This window comes from Callorhinchus milii, unplaced genomic scaffold, assembly GCF_018977255.1.
Source record: "Callorhinchus milii isolate IMCB2004 unplaced genomic scaffold, IMCB_Cmil_1.0 Scaffold8, whole genome shotgun sequence".
Lineage (NCBI taxonomy): Eukaryota > Metazoa > Chordata > Chondrichthyes > Chimaeriformes > Callorhinchidae > Callorhinchus > Callorhinchus milii.
Window position 1 is genome coordinate 952,350 of NW_024704749.1, and position 27,592 is coordinate 979,941.

General features: G+C 47.3%; 1 protein-coding gene across 1 annotated transcript; it reads right to left on the minus strand.

Annotated features, from left to right (window-relative positions):
- Positions 1 to 392: 392 nt before the first annotated feature.
- Positions 393 to 22,193, minus strand: ess2 (ess-2 splicing factor homolog; the record flags this gene model as incomplete). The annotated part of the gene is given in 10 exon segments (XM_007910078.2): positions 393 to 464; positions 1,182 to 1,297; positions 3,761 to 3,870; positions 5,448 to 5,550; positions 9,161 to 9,291; positions 10,782 to 10,899; positions 11,255 to 11,424; positions 12,199 to 12,294; positions 16,444 to 16,612; positions 21,957 to 22,193. Coding segments are annotated over 10 exon segments (1,220 nt in total), but the record flags the coding sequence as incomplete, so codon positions are not given.
- Positions 22,194 to 27,592: the final 5,399 nt, after the last annotated feature.

Here is a 27,592-nt window from a genome sequence, read left to right on the forward strand (position 1 = left end):
TGTCATTTTCACGTTTGCCCTACCCACAACATTCACCGCCAAAGTATAACCGTTGTGTATTTTGATGGTGATCGTGGTGGATTATATAAGCATAGCAAAGTCCACCATGAAAATGTTGATATAAGGTTTTATTTGGGGGATTGTTGACGAGCAAACCCAGAGAAACTCCTTGATCATTTAAATTAGTGCCATGGAATTGCAGCAAGTTTTTGCTCAATTGTTTCTCGCGTTCAGATTGCTCTGGTTTCTTTTTATCTTTTTCACAGTCTTGAACCAGAGAGATCTTTTGATGTTAAATGGACTAAAATGAGAAAGTGTCTTTTTCTTTCTTCATATTGCAGGATAGAGGAGTCATGTAGTAGAATGGTTTGCGCTCTCGCTTGCCTTGCAAGTTGCTACTGGTCCGGTTAACCAATCGCTGCAAAGCTGGTGACATAACCGGGCTGATTCCGTGTGGAGAAAGACTGAAAATTAAAGAGATAAAAAAAAATCAATGATCCTTCTTACACCATCGTTTCTTGCCCTGTCCATGACCAAAGATATTTTAAAATTATACCTAGGATGGATTAATATATTTTTTTGAATTTTTTAAATATTTGGCTCAATTATGTTTGCTTCAAAAATTTTTATATGATTTCCTGAAAGCTGTTTGTGTTTAATGAGAATGTGGTGTTTTTAGGGCGAGACAGCAGAAGGCGGAGTCTGTCCCTTTGCTGCCCATCTCCCTCCCCTCTCTCCCACTGTCTCCCTCCCCAATTCTCTCCCCGCGCTCTCTTACTCACCTTGTTCGACCCCCTCCCTCTCCCACCATGTCCATCTCCCGACCCCCGCCGGCTTTTTCCTGTCCCACCCTCTCCCGCCTCTCTCCTGCCCCACCCCCAATCCCACCTGCGTGTGTCCCTATCTTACCTCCGCCTACCTGTCCCCCTGCCCCACGTCCCCTTGCCCCACTCCATCCCACCTGTCACAGCAGTGGATAAGCAGAAAGAATAATAGTGTAATATCCAATTGGAGGCCCCCAGACATTTCTCAAATATGGCATCCGGCCGCAACAGCCAAAATTGTTGGACCGCCCTGGATTGACCCACTGAAACGTTAAAAAAGACCACTGGGGGAACAACTACAATTATTCAAATCAAGAATTAAACCAGGTTCTTAATTCAAACCGTGACTGCTCTCACCTTACAAGACTCTCAGTCGCCTTGCGTAAGGCTTCCTGTTTCTTCGTTCTATTCTTGGCAGCAACTTCATTCACCATTTTCAGCCCAAGTCTCTCTCTCCGGCCCGGTTCCAGAATCTGTGAGGTGACAATAAAGCTAGAGGTTACTGTCAAACAAAAAGGTAACAATGCACATTGTTTGTTCAATGAAGCAGATCCTGGGATTGTGTCAACTCAATCTGCTGCTATCAACCCTATGGGGTGCCATAAAGCATACTGGGTAGGTACCACATAGTATTGGTTTCCACAACGAGCTCCCCATATGCCAGCCAATTCACCAATAAGTTTTTAAAAAAGATAAAGATCCATCCAGCAATCAGCTGATTGGGGAGGCAGTGGCAGAGACGTGAAAGTAAGGAACCTGTCCATTTTCTCAATTAGGAAGGAGAAAGTTTAGCTCAGTGTGTCAGCCTGGCTTAACAGCAACAACGTGCATTTATATTCAGGCCCTTCCACAGGGTAGCAGCTCAGTTGGTAGTACTCTCATTTCTGAGTAAGAAGGCTGTGGGTTAAAGCCTCATGTCGGCCTTCACACTTCAATGCAGTACTAAGGTGTGTTGTTGGATCCTTCAGATGAGATGTTAAATCGAGGTCCTGTCTGCCTGTTCAAGTGGACGTTAAAGCTCCTATGCCACTATTCAAAAAAAGAAGGGAGTTTCTCCTGATGCGGCCAACAATCCCCCAAATAAAATTGGTCACTCACTCCATGGGTGTTTGTGGGACATTGCTGTGCGCAAACCAGCTGCCACACTTCCCCTACAAACTATACAGTCAAACCACTTTAAAGTATATCTTGTGAAGCACTTTGAGACATCCTAACGATGTAATGTATCACATGTCACTATATCAAATGCAAGGATTATTATTAAGAGAAATACAAAAGTTAATGAAGACCCTATAACTAGGGATAAGAATAATCACATCTTCAAGACGTTTAAGAGCGATTCACAGAGTATACTGTAAAGTGAATTGATTGTAAAGGTTGTAGGCAAAACACAGCAGCCAATTGCAACAGCAGCGTCCCACAAACAGTTTTTTAGTTTTTTTGTTTTTTTGATGCGATTATTACCCCCGGAAAAGCGATCTGCCAATTGACTAACAACTGGGTTCCTACTTACTGCTGGGTAAACAGAGGCTCGTGGAGTTAAGAAAACTTGCCTAATGTTTCACCCTGCCCAGGAATCGAACCCAGGTCCTCTCGCTTGCGAGGCAAGTGCTCTAACCACTAAGCTACAAGACTCCACATATGCAAATATAAAACAGTGGTTATGAGGGCAAGTTACAGCTACATGAGATAAAAACAAAAGTCGCTGGAAACCTGCAGCAGATCAGACAGTATTTATGGAGAGAGGAAAATTAGTTAACGTTTTGGTCATCGACCTGAAACGTTAACTCATTTTCCTCTCTCCATAGATGCTGCCTGACCTGCTGTGGGTTTCCAGCAATTTCTGTTTTTTTTTCAGATTTCCAGCATCTGCAGTATTTTGTCTTTTGTTTACAGCTGTGTGGGGATCCATTTTCTTCACTAATCCAAGAAATTGCTGATGACTTGCCAGCCCCTCTTGCTCAACAACAACAACTTGCATTTATATAGTGCCCTTCACGCAGGGTAGCGTCCCAAACCACAAACATATCTTCAACCATGAGAGGCAAGCTCCAGAAATTAAATTTTTTTTTGGTCAGCGACATGTCTGACCTGCATGGAAACCCATTACCATAATGAGAGGATCCAAACCAAATTGAGAGTTCCACATATGCCATCTAAGCACAGTAATTTCCACATCTGAAATGGAATATGCATTCTCTCCCCAAAGGGGTAACCTGGGGTTTACCTAATTCTGGAGAGTATTAGGTGCAAATGGTGAATTCCAAGGCTTGGGTTCATAAGATTGGAGTTTAAACAGCTAAAACTGTGTAGCATGCCATTTACAGCACTATCTGGCAAGCTTCCTGATGCTTGTTCAGTTTGGACCATTCTACCCATTAGGAATTTGATTTCCAGAGTTAATAGGAGCCAAGTGGGAAGAATCCCCATTTCTATTGACTGTCTTCAAAGTCCTGCCAGCCGTCCAGACCTTTTGGTCTGTCATCAGCAGTGACTGGAGTACTGCAGACACGCCTGACTGAGGAATCAGACCACTGAACATCAAGGTGGCCGGCATGCTACAAGCTGTCCTGTTATGTTCTTGCACCTCACTGCAGGTAGAAACCCATCATAATGACACGAACAGAAATGGCAAAGGTATTAAGAGACCAGATTTCCTACACTGAGAACCTAGGATAGTATTGTCACCTGTCTCTAATACCAACTTCCCAAACCAACCTGCTGTAGATCAGAAGGCAAAATACTGCAGATGCTGGAAATCTGAAATAAAGACAGTAGTTGCTGGGAACACTCCGCAGGTCAGGCAGCATCTATGGGGAGAGGAAAATGATCAAAGGTCATCGACCTGAAACCATAACTCATTTTCCTCTCTCCATAGAAGGTGTTTTCTGTTCGATTTCTGTTTTTATTTCTACTGTTAAACAGTCAGTTTTTACCTTGAAAGCTGGGCCTGGCGTTCGTTCCACATGCGGAGTTTCGGATCCATCAATTCGAAATGGAGTATTTTCTATTTCGCCCCATGTCATTAAAGGCGACTCACTCACACCTACAGTGAGTAAAACAGTCAGTCAAAGATGCCCTTTTCACTGAATAAACACAGCTCAAGCAAGCAGAAAACCCTTTGCACTTTTTTCTTTCTATTTCGAAAACACAATCAAACTAATATCACAAGATTATATCCATTGACCACACCAAAGTATTAGACATTAAATCCAAATTTATTGTTGTAATGTATTTTTCAAACAAACCCCACCGAGTTATAAAATATTAATCGATATTAATGGATTTAGTTTAATGCTAGAAAAGGAATAGATTGGATCCCCTGTAGCTCAGTGGTTAGAGCACTCGCTTTGCAAGCGAGAAACCTGAGTTCAATTCCAGGCAGAGGGCGAAACCTTGGGCAAGTTTCCTTACCCACACAGAGCCTAATAATAATCCCTCCAAAACCAAAAACAATAAATTGGTCATTTTCTATCTACGACTGTTTGTGGGACATTGCTGTGCGCAATTGGCTGCCGCGTTCGCCCACAAATATACAGTCAATTCACTTTACAGTGTGTTCTGTGAAGCGCTTTGGGACGTCCTCCCGACGTGAAAAGCGCTATATCAAACGCAAGGATTATTATTATTATCCACACCGTTCTTGGGCTTGGGGATTAGTATTTCAAAAGGATGGGAAAACTGATCAAAACAAATCTTATTTAAATATCATTTAAATGGGGTATTCATCATCTTTATTACCTCGTATTGAATTTTCGAACGACGGACACTATTCATACCCTCCATCTGATCCAGTCCCGGCTGCCCACATCCTCACCCATACATAATTCCAAATGCCCATCACCCAAGCCCTCACCAGACTCCACTGGCTCCCTATGGATTGACATCAAGGCTCTGATCTTAGAATCATAGAATATTATAACACAGAAGGAGGCCATTCGGCCCATCGTGCCTGTGCCGGCTCTTTGGAAGAGCTACCCAGTCAGTTCCACTTCCCCATACTTTCCCCATAGCCTCGTAATTGTTTCCTTTTCAATTCCCTTTTGAAATTGTTATTGAATCTGTTTCCACCCTTTCAGGCAGTGCATTCTAGACAGTAACAACTCTCTGTGTAAAACATTTCTCCTCATCTCCCCTCTAGTTCTTTTGTCAATTATCTATGTCCCCTGGTTACTGACCCACCCGGCAGAGAAAACAGTTTCTCCCTATCTACTCTATCAAAACCCCTCATAATTTTGAACACCTCTAATTAAATCTCCCCTTAACCTTCTCTGCTCTAAGGAGAACAATCTTCTCTTATAAATCCTTAAATATGTTGCATCTCACTAACCCCAGCTAATGCAGACCTGCTGTATGCCCTCTGCCTCCTCCATACCACCATCCATACCAAGCTCTCAGCCCCTAAGCTCCGTTACTTCCTCCCTCTACCCCTCTCTATCTGCCATTAAATCCTACCTAAAAAATCTCCCCACTTTGACCATGTTTACAGTCACCTCCCAGTTCCCTTTCACTTGAGATCTGACTCCATCCTTGTGAAGTGCCCCAAGACATTCTCCTATGTGAATGTTGTGATATAAATTCAAGTTCAATTATATTGCATTCTTCTGATTAATACATTCTTACCTGGAGCAGGTGAAGGTGTTCCCATGAATCCATACCCGTTTACTTTGGGCGACTCCTGAGGGATTAATTCCTTGCCATCAGGTCCCACTTTGCCTTGTTTGAACTTTAAAAAAAAAACAAGAGCCAGGTTAGGGTCAGGGGAAGCCTGTCAGAAAGCATCCTGCACTGAGAGCATTGGGCTACTCTAGGCACAGAGTAACCAGAAGCAGAAATGTTCCTAATTTCCAGCACTGACAAGCCAGCTTCTCCAGGGGACAGTCATGTTCCCGTGAGCCCAAGGAGATTGATTTGTTCATCCAGCCAGATCGATCAGGTTGTGGCTCGCGAGAGCTTTGTCTGAAAGGGAGTGGACATTTTGGAGGGCAATGCAAACAGCGGCACTGATGGGGACAGGCGCAGAAGGGTGGGTTTGTAGGAGGAAAGGGGAGGAAGAGAGTTGGGAAGTGTGTGGATATGGATGAGAGAGGGCACAGGGTGGGGTTTACCTTCCAGAGACAGGGGAGGCAGGACGTACTCGGGGTGGCTGCTCTGAGTGACCAGCATCAATGATCTTGATGGAGAATGCCCAGGCTGGAGCGGAGGAAAAGTCCAGGAGGGAGAGAAGGTGGGGAAGGCATTAAGGGAAAAGAATGGAGTGTGAATAGCGAAGGATGGGGAGTACAGCCAGGGGGGCGGGGGGTGGGGGGTGCACAAATCTGCTCCACACCAGCTCTTTCTTTCTCCATGCAGATGGATCGCTGATACCTCCTGTTGGATCAGACACTAATTTCACACAATGCTCCCCCTAGACCCCAAGGATATAATAATAATCCTTGCATTTGATATAGCGCTTTTCACGTCGGGAGGACGTCCCAAAGCGCTTCACAGAACACACTGTAAAGTGAATTGACTGTATATTTGTGGGCGAACGCGGCAGCCAATTGCGCACAGCAATGTCCCACAAACAGTCATAGATTGAAAATGACCAATTTTAATTATTGTTTTTTGGAGGGATTATTATTAGGCTCTGTGTGGAGTAAGGAAACTTGCCCAAGGTTTCGCCCTCTGCCTGGAATTGAACACAGGTCTCTCGCTTGCAAAGCGAGTGCTCTAACCACTGAGCTACAGGACTCCAGGATACCTTCATTGGCTTGTTGTGGAACACTGGACTTGTCAAAACTGTCACAAGCCCAGACGGACCCTTCCAACCATGATCGACGACAGACTTCAGCCAGTGGAAGAAAGATTTCGGATTGTTCTTGTGTAGTTATGTCCCCTTATGGAGTGACGCAATCCATTGCTTCATTTCTCCAACAACCTTCCTGGCTTCGGGCCGTGAAGTTGTCCTTTTATATGCTCTGGGTAAGCTTCCAAAAATGCTTTTAAAGTACTTCTGCTTTTGCCTAATAGGTCTCCTTCCCTTTGTGGTATCCCTGACAGGGTCCTGAGAAACACAGACGCCAATTCACACAGCAGTGTCCCACAAACAGTCGTGGATTGAGTGACCAAATTATCTATTTATTTATTTTATTTTGAAGGGATAAAGCGATCCGCCAATCAACTGACAACCAGTTTCCTAGTTACTGGTAGGTAAATAGTAGATCTTCTGATAACTAAAAAAAAATACAATATTGGTGAATGGCTTGTGTGAAGTCGAAGTAAATACAAAAATCAAATCAACCCTTCCTCTTCCCCAAACAATTAATTGCGTATTTTTTGTGCACTGCAGCTCTCAACACTGAAGGTGACTGACTGGCACTGGTCAGAGGTTTCCCAGAAACACTGAACAACGCAATTGGAGAGAATAGGCCAGGCCAAGCCACTCACACCATGTGTTCTATTCCACTCCTCACCAATGCCATGTAATTGGCAACTCTCACAACTCTGATACTCTGGTTTGGACATGTTCAAATCTCCGGGATTGCAGCAGCAACGCAGTCAGAAAATTGTTGTGTAAGACAATCTAGCGAGGTGACCATAACAATAAACCTAGCATTTGATATAGCACTTTCGTTGAGACGTCTCAAAGCGCTTCACAGAATATATTGTAAAATAAATTGACTATATTTTGTGAAACGCAGCAACCAATTGTGTACAGCAGTGTCTCCAAACAGTCATGGATTAAATTACCACATTTTGTTTTTTCAGAGGGATTATTACCCCCGGAACGCGAGTCACTGATCCACCTACAACCAGGTTGCTACTTACTGCTAGATAAACAGAGGTGTGTGGAATAAGGAAACTTGCCTAAGGTTTATCTCTGCCTAGGAATCAAAATGCTTAGCTTAGTGTGTGCTAACCACTAAGCTACAGGACGCCACACAGCTCAACAAACCATGGCCTCAAAGATCCCTGCGCTCAGCACTGTGTAGCTTCTTTGGAATGGACACTGACCTCATAATCCAGAGCCTAGTTTCACTAAGGTTAGGGTTAGAGTACTGGAGTATCTTCGCCCAGACAAGGTTAGCCAAGCAAACTCAGACTTCCACTTCCTAGTTGCTAATCAATGATCAGAGCCAGGCCACGTGCACCATTTGAACTCCTTCAGTTGCCTGGTACCCACACAGAGAAGCAACATGTCATTTGTCACTTAAATACATAAATAAGTGCGGTCGGATATTGACAACAGGATGACTGAAGTGGATGTGATAGGTTAAGCCAGGGTCAGGAATTTACTGCAATGTAAAAGTTATTTAGACTAACTTCATTTGGTTAGTCAAATCAGCATAGGAAGAATGAAGAACGAATGTTTTGAGCAGTGCACGTTCCCATTTGTAGAAGAGGGGACAATTAGCAGGATGTGTTGTTGGTCCAGCCCCATCCACAACACAGTTTACATTTCTGATGGGTGTAAAGTAAACCCCAGCTCCAGGTGGGGTTTACTTTACACCTTCGCACTGAGCTGGACTGGGTCCAAAACCTAATTTAAAAAAAAATCCACGGACCCGCGCTCGTGTAGATTACCAACTATCCTAGCACTTGCCAATGCCATGCTGAGCCGCCTCACCATCCTTGCTGAACTTCACAACAGCCAGGAAATATCTACTTTGACTCATGTTTGGACCTTGCTTGATTCCCACGAGCAGGAAATAGCTTATTGACAATCTTCTGCTCACGGGTTTCAAACAATGATAATGCCGACATTGATGAAACATACTGGTACTCGCATCGTAATTATACTTAGTCAGAAATTCCGGCTCACTGGTCTGGATCTCCCCCCATTATCCAGCCAGCCGGAGTGTATTACCATAGGAGTCCTGTAGCTCAGTGGTTAGGAGCACTCGCAAACGAGAAGACCTGGGTTCAATTCCTGGACAGGGCGAAACCTTAGGCAAGTTTACATACTCCACGTGCCTCTGTTCACTTAGCAGTTTGTAGGAACCTGGTTCTTAGTCAATTGGCGAATCGCTTTTCCGGAGCTTTAAGCCCTCCAAAATAATAATTGGTCACTCAATCCACCACTGTTTGTGGGACGCTGCTGTGCGCAAATTGGCTGCCACGTTTCGCTCACAAAATATTCAGTCAATTCACTTTACAGTATATTCCATGAAGCGCTTTGAGACATCTCGAAGATGTGATAATGCGCTATATCAAATGCAAGGATTATCATTATTATTATACAGCGGAATATGGAGAGGTACAACTTAACTGATTAGGCTCCCAAGTTTAAAAAAAAACTTCACATGCTCACACTAGAGAAGTTAGAGCAGTTAACAAATTCTTATTTGACATACCTGTGCATTGAGGGCTGCTGCTTGCTGCAGCTGTGACTTGCTCAAGGCTTTGCTGAATGGGTCACCTTGAAAACGAGTATTTTTGTGGGCAACCTCTTGAGGCTTCTTGAAGAGCTCATCATCCTTCACTCCTGTGAAACACAAATGTTAGATTTTTCAAGATCAAAATAGTTTTTTTGTAATGAATTTTATAATCTTCAAGGTCAGGTATATCACTGCCAGAGAGCAGGAGCTTTTATTGATTTAGATTCCAGTATCAACAGCTTCTACTTAGGTCATAATAACCCTTGCATTTCATGTCAGGAGGACGTCTGAAAGTGCTTCACAGGATTTACCATAAAGTGCAGTGACTGCATTTCGTAGGCACAGAATCAGGGCGGGTTAGATGCAATGCAAATATCCCTCAAACTATGTCCTAAAATATGACAACTCGCAGTCTTGGAAGAGCGCTCTGTATTTAATAGTGTAATAGTTTTGATTTCCCATACCAGACATTGCCATTTTCTTTTAAAAGAACCGGCACTACACGATGGGCTGAATGGCCTCATTCTGTGCTGTATAATTCTGTAAATCTATGATAAGCAATCTAACGCCCAAGAGAGGGAAGGTTTTATTTAAAGTCTAACAACTGAAAGAATTTTAAACCCACAGCAGCAAGAGATAAATCAATTCTAAGCCAACACAAATCTCTACCAAGTGTAACAGCAACAGTAAGGAGAGTGAACAAGATCTGATGTGTATATAGGTAAGAAACAGAGCACAAGTCACACAATGCGATACTAATGCCACCCAGTGTACAATTCTCGTCATTACTATAATAGGAACAACCTTGGCATTGGAGAAGGTGCAGCACAGGGCAACAACGTGATAGCTCAAAGTTCAAAACAACTTGTTATCAGACTGCATTTAGAACATTGGGTTCAGCATCGGTCACCTCACTTTAGGAAAGACAATATATTGCAACCAGATAGATGAGCTGCAACGGTCTTTTCAGATCTCATCTTTTTTATTCCCATGTTCCTATTAATTTCTTGCTGAGTGAGGGACAAATTCTTTCACATTTAGAATTGATGCATAACAAAAGCATTTTTCATCCATCACCACCACAAATATCACTCATGTTTGGATCTCATCCACATCTGATCGTGGAGTCCTGTAGCTCAGTGGTTAGAGCACTCGCTTTGCAAGTGAGAGACCTGAGTTCAATTCCAGGCAGAGGGCGAAACCTTGGGCAAGTTTCCTTACTCCACACAGAGCCTAATAATAATCCCTCCAAAACAAAGCAATAATAAATTGGTCATTTTCAATCTACGACTGTTTGTGGGACATTGCTGTGCGCAATTGGCTGCCGCGTTCGCCCACAAATATACAGTCAATTCACTTTACAGTCTATTCTGTGAAGCGCTTTGGGACGTCCTCCCGACGTGAAAAGCGCTATATCAAATGCAAGGATTATTATTATTATCAATGCAAATAGTGTAAATTATTAAAAACAATAAGCTCTGTAATGAAAGTAGACATTACGCTGTTAACAGCCAAAGGTGCTATTTCCCCACATTAATAAATGTTCTATGATGGTTTCTAAGAGTTGCTGATTAATTAGACTTCCACAACACCTTACCTTCTGGATAGTACATGAGAACATTTTTGGCTTTGTACACCCAGGTTTCCACACCTGCTTTGCTCTTCTCATTCACCTGCATTTCTGCAGACGGCAATGCCAGGATATTATCACGTTGCTGCAATGAGAAGTTCAAATGTTGATGAACTGACAGCATTAGCAACATATTCAGTACAGCATCAGACCATAATAATAATAATTTTTACATTTGATATGCGCCTTATCACATTGTCGAGATGTTTCAAAGTGCTTCATGGGACAAACTGTAAAGTGGAGTGATTGTGTATTTTGTGGACGAAGTGTTAGAAGGAATTCTTTCACAAGCAGCATTGTTGGACAACTGTCCAGCGCCTTGGGACGTCCTTGGGACATCCTCCTGAAGTGAAAGGCGCTCTATAAATGAAATCTTGTTGTTGTTGTTAAATGAGGAATGTATATCCCACACAGACACATTTCAGTGGAACGCACTGTACCTGTTTCGACTCTTCCTCTGCTTCATACAACCAAGCGTGTTTAACCTTGTTCTTTTCATCAGCGAGATCCATGATCTGATTGAAGGATGCATTGTCCTCACTGGTATTTTTCGCTAAGAATGTGTCTAATTTGGGCAGTTTCTGCTCTTCCTTTGATCCATTCTTTTCTCCTGGAAAAACACAAGTGAAACACATAAGTATAGAACACTTGATAAGGCACTATATCAAATGCAAGGATTATTATTATATTGCAGCTATTTGACAGGATACAGATGGCAAACAAAATGGTCGAGGGGATGGAGGGACTGGACAATGAGAAGCGATTAGGTAAAGTGGGCATGTTCACACTGGACAAGAGAAGGTTGAGGAGTGATACGATTGAGGTCCTTAAGACTCTGAAGGGAATAGATAACGTAGACCATGAGAAGCTGCATTATCTTGTACTGAACAGTAGAACCAGAGGACACAGCCTGCGATTGAAGGGGGTAAATTCAGAACAAATCTGCAGATACACTACTTCAGTGAGTGAGTAGTAAACTTATGGAGCAGGCTCCCTAGGGAGGCGGTGGAAGCAGAAAGTTTTGTTTCTTTTAACAAATTAAGACAGATTTCTGCTAGAAAATAATATCTCGGGACACAGTTTATAGCTGGGACACAACATGTCAAACAACTGCCAGGATAGTGTAAGGCGAATTAGATGGACCTTGGTCTTCTTTCCCCAGCAAATTCTGATGTTCTTATGTTCTAAATAAGCATCGGCAAATTTGCTTCTTCTGTTCAAACTCTCAGAAAATTAAGAGGAAATAAGTCAGCAAAACAATTTAACCACCCCCATTTATACTACAAACTACATGAAACCCCCAGAAAATACATCCCTATGAACGTCCTTATAAGGTTGAATACATTACAATAACATAATCATTCACTTTAGATCAATACATTACCTTCAGCTGCTGCCTTGCCACCCTGTCGAGCTTTGCTCTGTATAGCCGGAGACCCCGGGAGAACTTCTGGAGTTTCAAAAGTAGCCGGTGTGATATCTGTACCAGACCAGAAATAAAACAAAAGCAGGCAGGTTTCCATTACAGAATGGTAGGTCAAACCCTCATGGTAAAAAAAAACATTCAGCAACCAAAACAACAAAAATGTGCTATAAACCGTATTGGAGCAGATCTCGTTCTACCAGAGCAGGTTGCAGCACCGACCTGGAGACCACCCAACTCACAGTGACTTTTAAAAGGATACTTCACTGTACCAGATCACCAAAAGACAACCTGAGACCACCAACAAGCTCAACTCCTCCATGTTGCTACGTTCCAAATATGCTCACCGAAGAGTCAATATAATTGAAACAAAAGTTGCTACACCTTTTCAATTAACATGGAAGAGAAACTTCAAATGTTTTCTATATTACAGTGGAAGCCGGTTAAGCCGGACGCATCGGGGACGGACATTTTGTCCTACTTTAAATGCGTCTGAGGTGAACCAAAATACCATTCCCGCCCAACAGAGGAGCCTCCTCCCATTGCCGTTCCCTTCGGTCGGGAAGGGGGCCAATTAGCGGCGGCTCCGAGGTGATTGACAGCCTGGAGACGTTTGTGATGCTTGGGAATGTTTTGGCTCCAGCCACTCGCAAGCAACGTAGCTGCCAATCAATACCTTGTTTCTTCCCCTTTCCTCCGCACCCTCACTGTATTTAGTGTATAGTATAAACAATGGCTGGAAATTTTCAACATCAATGCTAAGATACTTGCTGGGTTCAGATATAATAATTAATAATCCTTGCATTTTATATCGTACTTTATCATGTCACCGTTGAGATGTCTCAAAGTACTTCACAGGATAAACTGTAAAGTGTAGTGACTGTGTGTTTTGTGGGCGAAACGTAGCAGCCAACTACGCACAGCAGTGTCCCACAAACAGTCATGGATTGAAGTGACCAAATCATTATTATTAATTTATTATTTATTTAGTTGGAAATTGTCAATAGTGTCACTCACGAGACTAGTGTCCATTTTACACTATTACTTTCTCTCTCTCACCTCCTACACAGGAAGTCCAGACCTTTTATACAGATGAGATCACCAGAAGTTGCAAAATAAGTACGACCCCGTACACAGGGATGCACTTGACTGCTGTTCTGTACCCCCAAGGCACACACCCTGCACACATTCTGAATAACATGCTCCCTTCACTCAACACAAGGCAAATCTCAGCCATATTTCAGATTGTCCATTAAATTACACGACTCAGTCTGATCTATTTATAGTATAGAGACAAGATTTATTTGCTGGCACAAATATTCACAACACAGCTTTCAGATTCTGAATGCTGAGTTTAATAAAAGACCCATTTATCTCCACCATGTGGGCCTCTGGTACCATCATAACTGCTCATAATAGTCCACTGTCTAACCACTGCTAACAGCTTTCTCAACAGAAGTGAGATTTCAATCGGGCTCATTTTGTTCTAACTTTCATTTATTCTTCCTCCATAAAGCTGCTCCCCAAATTGCTAAAATAACTATTATTCATTATTCTTACATTTGATATAGCGCTTTTCACATCTTCTAGATGTCTATCGCTTCACAGAATATACGATAAAGTGAATTGACTGTATATTTTGTGGGCAAAACGTGGCAGCCAATTGCGCACAGCAGCGTCCCACAAACAGTCGTGGACTGAGTGACCAAATAATTTTGTTTTTTTTGTTAGGGATTATTATTCCCGGAAAAGCGATCCGCCAATCGACTAAGATCTGGGTTCCTACTTACTGCTAGGTAAACACAGGCATGTGGAGTAAGGAAACTTGACCAACATTTCGCCCTGCCGGGAATACAACCCAGGTCTCTCGCTTGCAAGGGGAGTGCTCTAACCACTGAGCTATAGGACTCCAAGAGGTTGAACTGGTTGAAAGTCAGGATAACTAGACTTCTCCTCAGGGTCTTGTGCACCATTTTTCTTGATTTTGTTTATTTATCTTTTCCTTTTTTTCTCCCTTACATTCAAAGTTCTCTCTGCTCCAGAAGGCACTGTACTTTACGAACCACTACCATGCTGAACAATGGCTTTACAATTGGGGCAACAAGGCAAGCATTTCATTTTAGTCTTGACCAAGCCAACTGTAACTGTTATTTTGAAGAACTGGGGTGACGGATGACCTTAACATTTTAACAATTTTAATTCTGCCCAGCCACGGAACCAACAAACCAAGTCAAATCAAATCAAGTCAAAGATCCTAGGGTTTTAAAAGAGATGGCTACTGAGATAGTGGATGGCTTGTCTTTGATCTTCCAAAATTCTCTGGATTCCGGAACGGTTCCCATTGATTGGAAGATTGCAAACGTAACATCACTATTTAAGAAGGGTGGGAGAGAAAAGATGGGGAACTACAGACCAGTTAGTCTGACATCAGTGGTAGGGAAAATTCTTGAGTCCTTAATTAAAGATGTCGTTATGGGATTCCTGGAAGACCATAACAAGATTAGGCAGCCAACATGGCTTTACAAAAGGGAAGTCATGCTTAACTAATCTCATAGAGTTTTTTGAAGATGTATCTGCAGGTTAGATAGGGGGGAACCAGTAGATGTAGTATATTTAGATTTTAAAAAGGCATTTGACAAAGTGCCACACAAAAGGCTATTGCACAAGGTTAAGGCCACGGGATTAATGGGAACATATTAGCACGGCTTGAAGAGTGGCTAACGGGTAGAAAACAGAGAGTAGGGATAAACGGGTCATTCTCGAATTGGCAGGATGTGACTAGTGGAGTGCCACAAGGATCAGTGCTTGGGCCTCAGCTATTTACAATTTACATCAATGATCTCGACGAGGACATTGAATGTAACGTATCTAAATTCGCGGATGACACTAAACTCGGTGGGAGAGTAAGCTCTGAGGATGATGCAAAAAGATTGCAACGGGATATAGATAGGCTCGGGGAGTGGGCGAGTAGGTGGCAGATGGAATTTAATGTGGGGAAGTGTGAAGTTATTCACCTAGGTAGAAAAAATAGAAAAACAGATTATTTTCTAGAGGGGGAGAGATTAGATAGCTTAGTGTTCAGAGGGATTTGGGTGTCCTTGTACACCAGTCTCAAAAAGTTAGTTTGCAGGTGCAGCAGCAACTAAGAAGGCGAACGGCAGTTAGCGTTCATTGCAAAAGGTTTAGAGTACAAGAGTAGGGAAGTCTTGCTGCAACTGTATAGGGCCTTGGTGAGACCGCACCGAGAGTATTGTGTGCAGTTTTGGTCTCCTTATTTAAAAAAGGACATACTTGCCCTCGAGGGGGTGCAGCGTAGATTCACTCGGTTAGTTCCTGGGATGAGGGGACTGACCTATGAGGATAGGCTGAATAAACGAGGGCTGTATTCTCTAGAGTACAGAAGAATTAGGGGGGATCTTATTGAAACATATAAGATTCTTAAAGGGCTGATAAAGTAGACACTGAGGGTCTGTTTCCCCTGGTGGGAGAATCTATAACCAGGGGTCACAGTCTGAAAATTAAGGGTCAGCCTTTTAGAACAGAGTTGAGGAAACATTTCTTCACTCAGAGGGCAGTGAATTTATGGAATTGACTACCCCAGAAGGCTGTAGATGCTCAGTCCTTGAACATTTTCAAAGCTGAGACTGATAAATTTTTAAAAAATAAAGGGATGAGGGATATGGGGATAGGGCAGGTAATAATAATAATAATCCTTGCATTTGATATAGCGCTTTTCACGTCGGGAGGACATCCCAAAGCGCTTTACAGAACACACTGTAAAGTGAATTGACTGTATATTTGTGGGTGAACGCGGCAGCCAATTGCGCACAGCAATGTCCCACAAACAGTCGTAGATTGAAAATGACCAATTTATTATTGTTTTTGGTTTTGGAGGGATTATTATTAGGCTCTGTGAGGAGTAAGGAAACTTGCCCAAGGTTTCGCCCTCTGTCTGGAATTGAACTCAGGTCTCTCACTTGCAAAGCGAGTGCTCTAACCACTGAGCTACAGGACTCCAGGTAATTAGAGTTAGGTCTGAAGATCAGCCATGATCTTATCAAATGGCGGGGCAGGCTCAAGGGGTAGAATGGCCATCTCCTGCTCCTAATTCTTATGTTCTTAATTCCCAAGTAATTCATGGATATATACGGAACACTCAGCAAGCTCCTGAGCAACTCAGACTCTTCATTATGAGAAAACACTTACATGGCACAGGGGTACCCAATGTGGACTTTCCCAGTGAAGAGCCATATTTAATGGCAATTTCCCGCATCTTCTCCATGTCACCACTCTCTTCGGCTTCCAAATATTCCTTTTGAGCCTGTAGCTTCTCCACATCAGGAAAAAAGTCTCTCTGGATTATCTTCTCCAAATTCTGTCACAAAAAGAAGTATACAGTGGTCATGCACTAGGGCAATTTACAAAACGAAAGACAAGTAACTAGATGTATGAAACAAATACCTATACATGGTCTCAGGGGCAGAACTGCTGTAGATTAGCACAACATTCAGGTCTTAAGGCCTTAATATGTAGCCAACAAGCAATTAAACAGCTTGTCGGGTAGGATAGGGAGCAAGGACTAGGGTGATGGCATGCAGAGTTTGGTATAGGTGAAAATATGGGCAGCAGAATTTAGAATCAGTGGATTTTATGTGTTGGGGAGCTGGGGAGACCAATAGCGAGGGTGTTGGAAAATCAAGGCAAAAGGTGACGAATGCATGAATAAGGGTTTTGGCTGTGTTGAGTGTGAGGTACGGTCGGAGGTGTATGATGCGGTGGAGTTGGAGGAAAGCGGTCCTGAACGTGGGGTAGGAAAGACAGCTGGTTATTGACCCTGACGCCCAGTAACACTAGCACGCATTACATGATGCAAAACAAATTGTTCCAGTGCTTTAGGGATTTAATGTAAATCAATCTAAGATTGTTCAACAAGATTAAAATCATTAATTTGCTGTAACAGGCTCCATATGTCCTTATTTTACTCCACACACACACTCTGTTCACCTAGCAGTAATAATAATAATCCTTGCATTTGATTTAGCGCTTTTCATGTTTTCTTGACGTCTCAAAGCGCTTCACAGAATAGACTGTGAAGTGAATTGACCGTATATTTGTGGACGAAACGCGGCAGCCAATGGCGCACAGCAGCGTCCCACAAACAGTTGTGGATTGAAAATGACCATTTATTATTGTTTTGGTTTTGGAGGGATTATTATTAGGCTCTGTGTGGAGTAAGGAAACTTGCCCAAGGTTTCGCCCTCTGCCTGGAATTGAACCCAGGTCTCTCACTTGCAAAGCGAGTGCTCTAACCACTGAGCTACAGGACTCCAGTAAGTAGGAACTCGGTTGTTAGTCGATTCGATGGCTAGATTGCTTTCCGGGGATAATAATTGCTTCAATAGAAAATAATAATTTGGTCACTCAATCCACAGCTGTTTGTGGGACACTGCTGTGCACAATTGGCTGCCATGTTTCATCCACAAAATATAGTCACTACACTTTACAGTATATTCTGCGAAGTGCTTTGAGACTTCACAAAGACATGATTAGGTACTATATCAAATGCAAGGATCATTATTATTTAGTAGAAACCTGTTAACAGTAGAACATCTGTTTATCTTTCTGACAACTTTCAAAGAGCCGGCACAGGCATGATGGGCCGAATGGCTTCCTTCTGGTGTTGGAATATTCTATAATTTGGGACCACAAGGGAGAGTTGTAATCCTGGGGGGTTAAACCAGCCCTTCAATCTTTTCAGGCGGATAAAATTCCTTTATTTATCCCAAATATATATAGTGGTGTCCTGTAGCTCAGTGGTTAGAGCACTCGCCTCGCAAGCGAGAGAGAGACCTGGGTTTGATTCCCGGGCAGGGCGAAACGTTGGGCAAGTTTCCTTACTCCACATACCTCTGCTTACTCAGCAGTAAGTAGGAAACCGGTTGTTAGTCAATTAGCGTATCGCCTTTCTGGGGGTAATAATCCCTTCAAAATAAAAAAAATAAAAATTTGGTCACTTCAATCCACGACTGTTTGTGGGACACTGCTGTGCAGAATTGTTTCACCCATGTTTTGCCCACAAAATATACAATCAATTCACTTTACAGTATATCCTGAGAAACACTTTGAGACATCTAGAAGACCCGATAAGGTACTATATCAAAAGCAAGGATTAATATAAAATGACTGGCAGTTCTGGATTTTGTAGCGTTTCTTCGGTATTTCTATTATTATTAGTCTGGAAGCCGTGATAAGGCGCTGTATCAAATACAATTATTATTATTAATATTATTATTATAATAATATTCGCTGAGAGGATTGGGTTTCCTCCCTCTCCCCTGCCCTGGAGTCATCAGAACTCCTACACCTCTGGCCCTCCCTGACCAATCTCCCCTCCTCACTCTCTTTTCTCCACAACTCCCTCTCCTCCGTTCTGGACTCCCTTAACACCCTCACCTCCCGAACTGCTCATATTCACGTAAATCCCTCTGGTACACCAGCCATCTTCGTCCCCTCAAGGCACAAGTGCGAGCTGCATCCACAGCACAGCATCAGCACAGCATCAGCATCAGCATCCAAGGCCGCACTCTCCACCTCTCAAAGCCGGTCAGGAACCTCGGTGTTCTGTTCAACCCTGAGCTGTCCTTTCTCCCTCATATCTGCGCCACAACTGGCACCGCCTTCCATCACCTCCGGAACGTTGCCAGACTACGGCACTACCTCACCCCTCACGCGGCTGAAACTCTGGTCCACACCTTTATCACCTCAAGGCTGGACTATGGGAACTCTCTCCTCGCCGGCCTTCCCGGCCCTCCCTCCACACTGCAGGTCATTCAGAACTCTGCCGCTCGTGTACTGTCCCGCACCAGACACCGCGACCACATCACACCCACCCTCGCTCGCCTCCACTGGCTCCCCATCCCCCAGAGGATCGAATTCAAGATCCTCATCCACACCTAAAAGGCCATTCACGGCCTCGCTCCCTCCTACCTCTCCGACCTACTATCCCCCTACTTATCTGCCCGTACCCTCCGTTCCTCTGGCTCCGGTCTGCTCCACGTCCCCCGCCCCAACCACCCTACCATCGGTGGCCGGGCCTTCAGCCTCTCAGCCCCGAGGCTCTGGAACTCTATCCCCCAGTGCCTTCGCCACTGCCTCCCTTTCCTCCTTCAAGGCCGGTCTCAAGACCTTTCTCTTCGACCGTGCCTTCAGCTCCCCTCTCGACTCTCTACCGCCTCCTTGCTCCCTCCCTTCCCTCCCCTCACCCTGACCACCCTGCTCGGGTCCTGACCCAACTGTACAGCACCTTGGGACGTCCTCCCAACGTGAAAGGCGCTCTATAAATGGAATCTTGTTGTTGTTGTTGCCAAACGCACCTGGACCAAATCCAAACTAATGGTCCATCGGCAGATTTGGCTTCATCATACCAAGACCTACCGCTGCGCTCCTGCCTCCGCCAAATCCTCCTTCTACTCCAAGGTTATCTTGGAGGCAAACGACAACCCCAGGCTTCTCTTTTCCACCACAAACCGTCTCCTCCATCCACCTTCCCACGCCTCGCCCATCCTCTCCTCAAACTCCAACTGTGAAAAGATGCTGGACTTTCTCGAATCCAAAATCGAGTGGATATGTTCAGCCACCTCAGCCCCGTCCACCGCCACCCTCACATCACCTCTCCCTCATGACCCACTCCACACCTATCCCTCCCTATCTTCGATCCTCCTCCTTCACCACGATTGTTCGCAAACTCAAAACCCACCACCTGCTCCCTTAATCCCATTCCCAGCTCTCTCATCTCCCAGCTCCACCTTCTGGCCCCTCTCCTGTCCGACGTCATCAACCTCTCCTTGTCCATGGTTCAGTTCCCACCCTTCAAAAACAGCCGTCATCACTCCCATCCTGNAAAAAACCGTCCTCCTCTCCAGCTACTGCCCCATCTCTAATCTCCCATTCCTCTCTAAGGTCCTGGAACAAGTTGTCACGTCCCAGATCCACTCCTTTCTTTCTCGCCATTCCCTCTTTGAACCCCCCAATCCGGCTTCCGCGCTACCCACAGCACGGAAACAGCTCTGGTCAAAGTCACTAATGACATTCGGATCATCTGTGATCAGGGCTCCCTCTGTCTTCTTGTCCTCCTCGACCTCTCTGTCGCCTTCAACACTGTCGACCACTCCATCCTCATACATCGCCTCTCCTCTTTACTTCAACTTCGCGGACTTGCCTTTGCCTGGTTGGATTCCTATCTCTCTCACCGTCTCCACTTTGTTACCTCTAAAGATTTCTCCTCCAGCCCCCGCACTGTCATGTCTGGCATTCCCCCAGGGCTCTGTACTTGGCGCTCTCCTCTTTAATATATGGAATCCTGTAGCTCACTCATTAGAGCACTCACCTTGCAAGCGAGACACCTGGGTTCAATTCCAGGCAGGGAAATCTTGGGCAAGTTTCCTTACTCCACACAGAGCCTAATAATAATCCCTCCAAAACAAAACAATAATAAATTGGTCATTTTCAATCCATGACTGTCTGTGGGACATTGCTGTGCGCAATTGGCTGCCGCGTTTTGCCCACAAATATACAGTCAATTAACTTTACAGCAAATTCTGTGAAGCGCTTTGAGACGTCTAGAAGACGTGAAAAACGCTAAATCAAATGCAAGGATTATTATTATTATCTATATGCTCCCCCTCGGTGACTTCATCCACAGACATGGGGTCAACTTCCATATGTATGCGGATGACACCCAACTCTGTCCTTCTGCCTCCACCCTCAACTCCAGGACCACTGCTGTCCTGACAGACTGTCTGTCGGACATCAAGTCCTGGATGAGGGCAAATTTCCTACAAGACTGAATGTGGACAAGGCTGAGGCCCTCCTGATTGGCTCACGCCAGCGCCTCAGCACCTCAGGCTCTGGCAGCATCAACCTCCATGGTTGCCCACTACAACTCACCAACTCACCAGCCAGCCAGGAACATAGGTGTCTTGTTCGACCCTCAACTGTCTTTTCTTCCCCACATTCAAGCCATGACCCGCTCTGCCTTCCCTCACCTCCATAACATCGCCCGACTCCACCACAACCTCACCCTCAGGCGCTGAAACTCTTGTTCATGCCTTCATCACCTCCAGCCTCGACTGTGCAAACTCCCTGCTTGTCGGCCTTCCCAACCCTTCCCTCCACAGCTGCAGATAATCCAGAACTAACTCTGCAACCCGTGTCCTCTCCCGCACCAAACTCCGTGACCCCATCTCCCCCACTCTCGCCCGACTCCATTGGCTCCCTATCCTTCAGAGGATCCAGTTCCAGATCCTGGTCCTCACCTACAAAGCCCTCAATGGCCTCACCCCACCCCACCTCTGTGACTTCCTAACCCCCTACCAACCCGCCTGTTCCCTCCCCTCAGCCGCTCCGGCTGCTCCACGTCCCCCGACCCACCCGCCCCACCATTGTCGGGAGAGCCTTCAGCCACTCTGCCCCCAACCTCTTTAACTCCATTCCCCAATCACTCCGCCTCACCCCCTCCTCAGCCTCCTTCAAGTCCCGCCTCAAAACCCTCCTCTTCGACCATGACATCGGCCACACTCCCCCCCCTGACCCCCCCTGACCCCAGCTCGGGGCTGAACTGCTGTCACTGTCCAGCGCCTTGGGACGTCCTCCCGACGTGAAGTGCATTATACAAATGTAATCTTGTTGTGGTATTGGCCTCGAGCCGGGCCCGGACTCACTGAGATGTAGGCCTCCTCGTCCAGGACCTTCCTCGGCGGCTTGCGGGTCCCGCCCTGTGCCGGGGCCGGTGTCGGGGCCTCAGCCAGCGGCCCGCTGCCCCCCACCAGCGCCGGCGGCTTTGAGGTAACCTCCATGTCCGGCCTCTCTCTGTCCGTCGGTCTCGGGGACACGGCTCGCGCTCCCCCCGCGCACTGCACAACAGCCTCAGCACAACACTGCGCACGCGCACCACCGCCAGGCACGCCGGGAATTCAGGCTCCCGCCCCCTCACTCAGCCCCGCCCCTTACTCGCCCCGCCCCTCACTCAGCCCCGCCCCCTCACTCAGCCCCGCCCCTCACTCAGCCCCGCCCCCTCACTCAGCCCCGCCCCTTCACTCAGCCCCGCCCCCCGCACTCAGCCCCGCCCCCGCACTCAGCCCCGCCCCCTCACCCTCATCCCTTCACCCCCTCATCCCCATCCCTCACCCCATCCCCCTCACTCCTCCTCTCCCTCACTCACCCCTCCCCCTCACTCACCCCTCACCGCCTCACCCCCTCCGCCTCACTCACTCACTCCCTCACCCCCTCCCCCTCACTCACCCCCTCACTCACCCCCTCACACCCTCACACTCACTCAACCCTCACCATCACCCCCTCCCCCTCCCTCTCATCCTTCACCCCCTCATCCCCATCCCTCACCCCATCCCCCTCACTCCTCCTCACCCCTCTCCCTCACTCACCCCCTCCCCCTCACTCACCCCTCACCGCCTCACCCCCTCCGCCTCACTCACTCACTCCCTCACCCCCTCCCCCTCACTCACCCCCTCACCCCCTTCCCACTCACTCAACCCCTCACCATCACCCCCTCCCCCCTCCCCCTCATCCCTTCACCCCCTCATCCCCATCCCTCACCCCATCCCCCTCACTCCTCCTCACCCCCTCTCCCTCACTCACCCCCTCCCCCTCACTCACCCCCTCACCCGCCTCACCCCCTCCGCCTCACTCACTCCCTCACCCCCTCCCCCTCACTCACCCCCTCACCCCTCCCACTCACTCAACCCCTCACCATCACCCCCTCCCCCTCACTCACCCTCACCTCCTCACTCACTCACTTACACCCTCACCCCTTCTCTCACACCCCCTCAACCTCACTCCCTCCCTCACCCCCTCACCCACTCCCTCACCCCCTCACCCTCACTACCTCCCTGCCACTCACTCCCTCACCCCTCACTCACTCACTCTCCCCCTCCCACTCCCTCCCTCCCTCACCCCCTCACTCATCCCGTCACTCACTCACTCATCTCCTCCCCCTCACTCACCCCCTCCCCCACTCCCTCACTCACTTACTTACCTCCTCACCCCTTCCCTCACACACCCCTCACCCTCACTCCCTCCCTCACTCACACCCTCACTCACTCTCCCCCTCACTCACTCACTCACTCACTCATTCAACCTTCACCCCCTCCCTCACTTACCCCCTCCCTCACTCACTCCATTACTCACTCACCCCCTCCCTTACTCACTCACTCACCCTCCACCCACTCCCTCACCACCTCACTCCCTCCCTCACTCTCTCACGCCCTTACTCACTCACTCCCTCACTCCTTCACCCCCTCCATCACTCCCTCTCCCCCTCACTCACTCACCCTCTCCCTCACTCACTCACTCACCCCCTCCCTCACTTACCCCCTCCCTCACTCACTCCATTACTCACTCACCCCCTCCCTTACTCACTCACTCACCCTCCCACCCACTCCCTCACCACCTCACTCCCTCCCTCACTCTCTCACTCTCTCACTCACTCACTCCCTCACTCCTTCACTCCCTCAATCACTCCCTCTCCCCCTCACTCACTCACCCTCTCCCTCACTCACTCACTCACCCCCTCACTCACTCCCTCATTCCCTCCCTCACCCTTTCACTCACTCAACCCCTCAGTCACTCACCCCATCACTCGCTCACTCATTCACCCCCTCCCTCACTCACCCTTTCACTCACTCAACCCCTCACTCACTCACCCCCTCACTCCCTCCCGCTCACATATTCACTCACACCCTCACTCCCGCTCACACACTCAACCCCTCCCTCCTGCTCACAACCTCACTCCCTCCCGCTCACACACTCACTCACCCCCTCACTCCATCCCGCTCACATACTCACCCCCTCCCTCCCGCTCACACTCATTCCCACCCGCTCACACTCTCACTCACTCCCGCTCACCCATTCACTCACCCCTTCCCTCCCCTTACACACTCACTCCCTCCCGCTCACACACTCACCCCCTCGCTCCCACTCACACCCTCACTTCCTCCCGCTCACACACTCAATCCCTCATTCCCTCCCGCTCACACACTCACCTCGATCCTGCTCCCACACTCATTTCCTCCTGCTCACATTCTCACTTACCACCTCACTCTTGCTCACATACTCACTCTTGCTCACACACTCACTCCTGGTTACACACTCACCACCTCACTCCCTCCCGCTCACACACTCACTCACCCCCTCACTCCCTCCCACTCACACACTCGCTCACCCCCTCCCTCCCGCTCACACACTCACTTACCCCCTCACTCCCTCCCGCTCACACACTCACTTAACCCCTCCCTCCCGCTCACACTCTCACTCACCCCTTCACTCACACACTCACTCACCCCTTCACTCCCGCTCACACACTCACTCACCCCTTCACTCCCGCTCACACACTCACTCACTCCCGCTTACACACTCATTTAACCCCTCCCTCTCGCTCACACACTCAACCCCTCACTCACTCCCTCCCTCACCCTCTCCCCCTCACTCACTCTCTCAACCCCTCACTCACTCACCCCTCACTCCCTCCCGCTCACACACTCACACCCTCACTCCCTCCCGTTCACACACTCACTCGCTCCTGCTCACCACCTCACTCCCCTTACACACTCACTCACCCCCTCACTCCCCTTACACACTCACTCCCTACCGCTCACACATTCCCCCTCACTCCCGCTCACACCCTCACTCCCTCCCGCTCACACCCTCACTTAACCCCTCCCTCCCACTCGCACACTCACTCACTCCCTCCCGCTCACACACTCACTCCATCCCGCTCACACACTCACTCCCTCCCGCTCACACACTCACACCCTCACTCCCTCCCGTTCACACACTCACTCGCTCCTGCTCACCACCTCACTCCCCTTACACACTCACTCACCCCCTCACTCCCCTTACACACTCACTCCCTACCGCTCACACATTCACCCCCTCACTCCCGCTCACACCCTCACTCCCTCCCGCTCACACCCTCACTTAACCCCTCCCTCCCACTCGCACACTCACTCACTCCCTCCCGCTCACACACTCACTCCATCCCGCTCACACACTCACTCCCTCCCGCTCACACCCTCACTTAACCCCTCCCTCCCGCTCACACACTCATTTACTCATTCCCTCCCGCTCAACCACTCACTCACTCAGCCCCTCACTCACTCCCGCTCACACACTCACTCACTCCCTCCCGCTCACACACTCACTCACCCCCTCACTCACCCACTCCCTGCTTGTCGGCCTCCCCAATTCCTCCCTCCGCAGTCTACAGAAAATCCAAAACTCTGCAGCCCATGTCCTCTCTTGCCCCAGGCTCCGTGACCGACCCTATCACCCCATCATCGCCCGACTCCACTGGCTTCCCATACAGTTCAATATCCTCGTGCTCACCTTCAAAGCCCTCCCCTTTACCTCTGCAACCTCCTAGCCCCCTACCAACCTGCTTGCTCCCTCCGCTCAGTGGGCTCTGGCCTGCTTCACGTCCCCCACTTCACCCACCCCACCATTGGCGGGCGGGCCTTCTGCCACTCTGCCACTCTCTTGAACTCCATCCCGCAATCCCTCCACCTCGCCCCCTCCCTCTCCACCTTCAAGACCCGTCTCAAGACCCTCCTCTTCGACCTTGCCTTCGGTCACCTGCCTTATCCCGTCCTCCACCCTCTCCCTGATCCTGAGCCCCAGCTCCGGTCCGATACACTGATTGTCCAGCACCTTGGGACATCCGACGTAAAAGGCGCTATACAAATTTAATTTTGTTGTTATTACACACTTAATTCCTTACACACTCACAGCAGCACCCCTTCCCACATAGACCCTTACACACAATCTTACACACCCACCCCCTTGCACACTCATCCCCTTACACACTCATCCCTTACACACTGACACTCCTTGTACACTCGCACCATCACCCCCTTACAAATCCAAATTCTTACACACCCACTGCATGTCACAGTCACACCATCACACCCCCTTAACCCCTGACACTCCTTACATACTCACAGTCAGCCAACTGCACATGCACACCATCACACCCCCGGTTTGGCAGAGGCAGGCAATGTTGTGGAGCTGAGGGACAGCTGAATGGGTTAGAGTTTGGATGTGAGTTGAAAGGATAATTAAGAGTTGAAGTTCTGTCCTTGCTCCGTGAAGTGGAGAATGGATCCATATAGATTGATGCTGTCAGCACCTGAGATGAGGAGGCTCTGATTGACAAGCCAAACAGGAGAGCCTCTATCTTGCCAATATCCTACTGAACAACTCTTCTTTGAAAGTTGTCAAAAAGATAACAATAATAATCCTTGCATTTGATACAGTGCCTTATCACGTCTTCGAGACGTCTCAAAGCGCTTACTGTAAAGTGAATTGACTGTATATTTTGTGGGTGAAACGATATACAGGTTTCTATTGTTCTGAAGGAAAATAGGGGCACAAAGAGTCTGTTACAGCAAATCAATGATTTTAATATTTCTGTACAATCTTAGATTGATTTAAATTCAACCTGCATCCAGAACTTGATGTCTAACCGGCAACTGGTCAAAACAGCAGCGGTCCTGGAATTGAAAGCAGAGGCAGATATAGAGTTGGGTGTTATCTGCATACATGTAGAAGTTAACCGCATGCCTGCAGATGACATGACTGTTAGAAAATAAAATCAGCCAAATCTGTAAGGAAACAACGCTAATTCCTCTAACCAGATATCAGACTGTTTTATTATTATTCGTTCGTTATTCCCCAATATCCCGATGGGTCAGACCAAAGGCGGTACAATCAACAGATCTTATAACAGAATAACACCACTATAGATATCTCGAGTTCAAGAGTTCAACACTGTGTCTTTCCAGCACACAAGCTTGATTCTTCATGCTTTCAGTCTTCTTGCTTACAGCTTTCAATCTTCCATCTGATATCCTCAGTCTTAGTGTTTCCAGCTCTCAGTCTTCCATCTCCGTAGCCTTGTCTCCGTGGCCCGGGACGGCCCCATCTCCCGTATCCTTGTCTCCACGACCCGGGACGGTCCATCTCCCGTATCCTCGTCTCCGCGACCCGGGACGGCCCTGTACACAAAGTTAACGGAACTCTTATACCAATGTTCGTCCAATCATGGTGCGGACATTAGATCACCCGGTCGAAATCATGCCGGGTTCACGTGAATACCTCATGGGGTGTAGTGCCTCACACACATACACATTGTCCTTAAGATTCCTGTTATCTGATCTAATTGTCTAAGATAGAGGATTGATCAGTTTAGGGCTGTATCTGGTGCTCATTATTTTGTGGTGTGGGATCATTAGTACATTCCTTTAAAGTGACCGGTTATTCCTTATCAGTATCCCGGGATGGTACC